Source organism: Periplaneta americana, chromosome 7 (genome assembly GCF_040183065.1).
Source record: "Periplaneta americana isolate PAMFEO1 chromosome 7, P.americana_PAMFEO1_priV1, whole genome shotgun sequence".
NCBI lineage: Eukaryota > Metazoa > Arthropoda > Insecta > Blattodea > Blattidae > Periplaneta > Periplaneta americana.
The window spans coordinates 106,003,772-106,008,600 of NC_091123.1; the positions used below are offsets into that span (position 1 = coordinate 106,003,772).

Genomic DNA, 4,829 nt, shown 5'->3' on the forward strand with positions numbered 1-4,829 from the left:
ACAGCGAGATCTGTGAATTAACAAGCATAAAAAAGGAAGACGTGATATCTACACTACAGAACCTGAATCTTATTAACTACTACAAAGGTCAATATATTATAACTCTAAGTGAAGACACAGTTGCATCTCATCAGCGTGCCATGGAAAGACGAAAAATACGAATTGATCCTAAATGTCTTCATTGGACACCTAAAGATTGGTCTAAACGTGCTAAATGGTGAATTATGTTAGTAATAAATAATAATGAAGCTTGAAGACATTATATGGTATACCATAGTGTATAAAATACTCTGTGCAAACATCAGTTTGGAAGTAACAAGTATTTGTCAAGCTCTGAGTGTGCAATGTGCAATGCAATGGAGTTGGTGGGGGAAGTAGATGATGCTCTTGTGTTTTTACAAGATTAATGAAACTGTAATATGCAGTATCATTTAGTGCAGCTTACCTGTGCTAAAGAAATCACCAGCATTCATAACTTCACTTGAACAATTGTATCAAGTGATAGTTATAATCACTGTGCCAAAGAAATGCAATGTATTTATTACATGCATGGTAATTTTTTTTTATAATCTAGCATTTCAACTTCCGAAGTCAGTAATGCTTGCTTACTACAGCATGAGTCCAAACATAGGATGCAGTCCCTATTTACTTGTATTATCACAAAACTATACATCCATCGAAACAAGTTTTATCCATAGAAAATTGCATACACTCATGCTGATACTGCCAGCTGGAAAATTTTGTCCATTTCAGTGATGCTAATTGAATACGATTAGGCTGTGTGGCAGGATATGGCGATAGAAGTTTTCTTTTTTACATCTCGAAATAAAATCCTTTGAAGTAACTTCATTGTTTCATTTATCCCGTTTCCATTGCAATTACATTTTTCCTTGGACCAGCCTCATGGTCCAGTGGTCAGAGCTTCTGGCAGCAAGTCATATGTTCTGGGTTCGATTCCTGGTTAGAAGACAGGAACTTTTCCTTAAGGGGAATTGTTCCTGTGATCGTCCATGGTCTGGAATCTAGGTGAAGTTTAGATTTAAGACCTCTCCTGCTGCTAAATAATAAATAGGCCTAGTCATATCATCGGAGTAACTGACTTCGCCTTTCAGATGTTCCAACCTCAGAAGTGAGTTACATGTAAGCCACTGCCAGGAGAGAAGACCAGAAATATTGCAAGATAAACCTGGCGGCATTAGAAAAAAGAAACTTGTTCATGGACTTCATGCATATATGACAATTACATCAATAGTTATAATTGAATCGTTCGGAACTGAAAGGCATTAAGTCAGATTTTGCAACTTTTCAGGAGAAGGATAAAACATTATATCGTGAAGAAAATCAAGTAAATTTCTTGAATGCTTATGTTAAGCTGTTGAATAATTTCCTAGCCTATGTGTGCCACATAGAAAGACAAATTCCATGCCTCATACACATTAAAAGTTCATACATGTGGAGTAACGGTTAGCGTGTCTGGCCGCAAAACCAGGTGGCCCGGTCAGGACAAGTTACCTGGTTGAAGTTTTTTCCGGGTTTTCCCCCAACCCAATATGAGCAAATGCTGGGTAACTATCGTTGCTGGACCCCGGACTCATTTCACTAGCATTATCACTTTCATCTCTAAATAACCTAAGATGTTGATAAAGCATCGTAAAATAACCTACTAGAATAAAAAAAATAAAATACACATTAAAGGAATTCTTTAAAAAAGTTGACTTAATGCTTTTTAGCTCCGTGGTTGCTACTTACTCTTCATAAATGCTTTATATATTTAAATATTATATGGTATTTTAGTTATATTTATTTGTAACATAAATACCACCTACATTCAATGAACAGATTGCTATAAATTACAACTTCTCTTATGATACATCAAAATACAAACTAAGTAGAGTATGATATGGTAAAACATACAAAGTCACTTATGGCAGCTGAACTTACAAGGATTCTCCTTAAGTTTTCATTGCTGGTCTTTTGAAAATTAAATGAACAGAATGTTATAGAGTACAACATCTCTTATGATATAGCGAAATACAAACTAAGTAGAGTAAAGTAGGGTGAAAAAACAGTCATTTATGACTCGTATTATACTGAAACATTGATGTTACAAGACCGCAGGATTGATGGGAATCAGAAAGCAGCACTGCTTGGTCAACCTAGCATGACGCAGTGCTGCGCTGAAAGGCAGGAAGTCAATGACTTAATACTTTCCTCCTCTGTTGATGTTACCAGTAGCAACAGTTTCTTATACAAGAAGAAGGCTGACTAATTCTTTCTTGAGTGATCGATAGGTTTTGCGTAAATAGTTCATAATGCTAAATAAAAAATAAAGTCCAATTTTGACTTAATGCCTTTCAGCACCGACTGATGCAATTATATGACACAATTTGGTGACAAAGTTCCCATTCTATTTTACAAGGCAGTCATGTTTAGAGACAACTATAAAGTTTATAACATATTCTCGAATCAGGAATTGAATCTGGATCTTGCAGAACTTCTGTCCTTTTTTACATACTGTATTTTATCCCCCCAGCCATTAAGGTTTTTCTCAAACTGTAAATTTAGTAGATATTTTCTGGGTAGAACTATAAAATTATAATGTGATATTTTATCATTATGCAGTAACTAACGACCTGCATATTGGCATCAGCTGCAGACTTCATGGCCACTTACTCTGTGGAATGTTCACTGTAGGAATCCTGTGGAGTTTGTATCCTGATGCATTAATGCCCGCTTTCTTTCCCCACTATTGATGAGCATTCATTCTTGAATGACGACGAGAAATAGGATTATTCTGAGGACACTTGCACCAATATCGTCCTTGTCCATCATAATTTCCACTTGGACTTACCTGGACCTTAATCCGGGTCTTCAGCACAGAAAACCAACATTACTGATATAAATCGGGGGTATTCAAAAATGAATAAAAATGAATTAAAATATTGTTCATATCTTTAATTACACATATTCGAAGTACAAAATTTACACTTAACATATATTTTCTTTATTGACTTTGTACAATAGAACAGTTTATTCTGTTATAATTTTATAATACGATAATTTTTAATTATTTCTCACTTCGCAAATGATATTCTAAGTAACAGAAAAATGTCAGTCTTCAAATTAGTGCTTCTTGTTACAATATCATTCAGAAATCACGCAGAATTATAGTTTGGGGATTATTTGGTTTGTAAGAATATTTTTTTTATTTTTAAGTGTTTTTTATCATATACCTCTGCTAAGAATTCTGATGTGTCATAAGTCGTTTTTTTATTTTCAGTAATGAGCATATTATTAAGAGAAAGGCAAACTTCCTTATTGTGGAGTATACAATACCATACCAGAATCTCTGATGTTATACTGGTACAGTACAATACTTCAGTTTTTGCTAAAAGTTTCCAGTCTCTTGCAAAATTATATGCCATTTAAGTGATGAAGATTTTTTGGATGATATATCTAGCATTTTTTCCCGTCGAAAACTTTGTCAAATAATTTGAACATGATCGATAAAGAATCTTATAATATTTAATATGTTACAGCTACTATATATAATTTTTTTTACTAGTAGCTATAATGTTCGTTCGCTTCAGTACCTCATTGCCATCATTTCGGTACTGGATATATTCTCAAACATAAAAGTTCTAGTAATTCTAAATTTAATATATCACAAGTTCAGCATTACAATTATTGGATTACTTTTGAATTACAGAGACTTGATATATCGACCTTAACCTTCATAAGCACCAGTTCTGCATCATTATATAAGCTTATTTGTACCATTGATATATCCATTATTAACTGAATTCGAGTCAGAAAAAGGGAATGAAACATAAAGAACAGTTCAGTTGGTTTTTTACATCCCTCTTTTACGAGAAGAGACGATTTTTATAAATTAATAAATTTGATTGAACTTTATAGAAATACTGTCCACTTCAAGATATAACGTGTGTGTGAAATATATATATATATTTGCTTCTAAATTGGGACAGTTTTTCGTGAAAGTCAAGGACATCATGTAATATAATATATCCCGGTCGTTGCGATTATACCTAGAAGTGAAATTTCTTACATACACAAACACTGGTAAGTTAAAAAAAAAACTGTAAATGTAAACAATTGCCATGTAATAGGCAATACTGTTTTGTACTTCACTGTCCTCAAATTTCCAGTGAATTTATTTGAGCATCTTTCTTTCTATTGAACAGGGATCTTCTCTCCAAGCACTTTGAGCTCATGTCTTAATATCTTGCCTGCTGGATTTCGAGGTATAATGTCAATAAATTTCACTCCACCTGCCAGTTTCTTGTAACTTGCAACTTTAGGTTCTACAAATTGTTGAATGTCACTTTCTGTGACGTTAGGGAAGTCTGGTCGTCTCACAACAAATGCACGAGGGAGTTCACCTGCTAGAAGATCAGGAATGCCAACTACTGCCACATCTGCGACAGCTGGCATTTGTAGAATTACACTTTCGAGCTCAGTTGGAGATACCTATAAATAAAGATGAATTAAATTTATTATATAATAATGATGTTCTAGAAAATGAAATGAAATAAGCCTGATCTATTAATTTTATTATTATTCTTCAAAACATTTTTCAAGTGGATTAGATAGAAATGCAAAAGATGAAGTATTTTGATATAATACCATATTATTTAGGCATGAAGAAATTACATGGACGTAAAGTGTCATGCTGTTTGATCCATTTCAAATAATGTTCCCCCAGTTTTATTAGTTGACCCCTCTGTTGCAGTCTTGGATTATTGTGCTTGCCCTTTATATCTAGTTAAGCCATTACATTATTCTTGTTTCTAACAAGAAGACAGTGC

The 4,829-nt window shown here is 33.7% G+C and overlaps 2 protein-coding genes across 4 annotated transcripts in view; one reads left to right on the forward strand and one right to left on the reverse strand.

Moving 5' to 3' along the window:
• Tip60 (Histone acetyltransferase Tip60) overlaps positions 1-844 on the forward strand; it is a 65,549-nt gene extending 64,705 nt beyond the window's left edge. For all 3 annotated transcript variants that reach the window (XM_069831137.1, XM_069831135.1, XM_069831134.1), the window contains exon 9: positions 5-844. In XM_069831137.1, coding sequence (XP_069687238.1) covers positions 5-221 — 217 coding nt within the window. In that variant the 3' untranslated portion in view covers positions 222-844. The remainder of the gene's footprint in view (positions 1-4) is intronic.
• A 2,096-nt stretch (positions 845-2,940) lies between these two features.
• The window catches only part of LOC138703334 (uncharacterized), a 179,296-nt gene continuing 177,407 nt past the window's right edge, over positions 2,941-4,829 (reverse strand). The window contains exon 8 of the mRNA XM_069831132.1: positions 2,941-4,491. Within this exon, the coding sequence (XP_069687233.1) occupies positions 4,195-4,491 (297 nt within the window). The 3' untranslated portion in view covers positions 2,941-4,194. The remainder of the gene's footprint in view (positions 4,492-4,829) is intronic.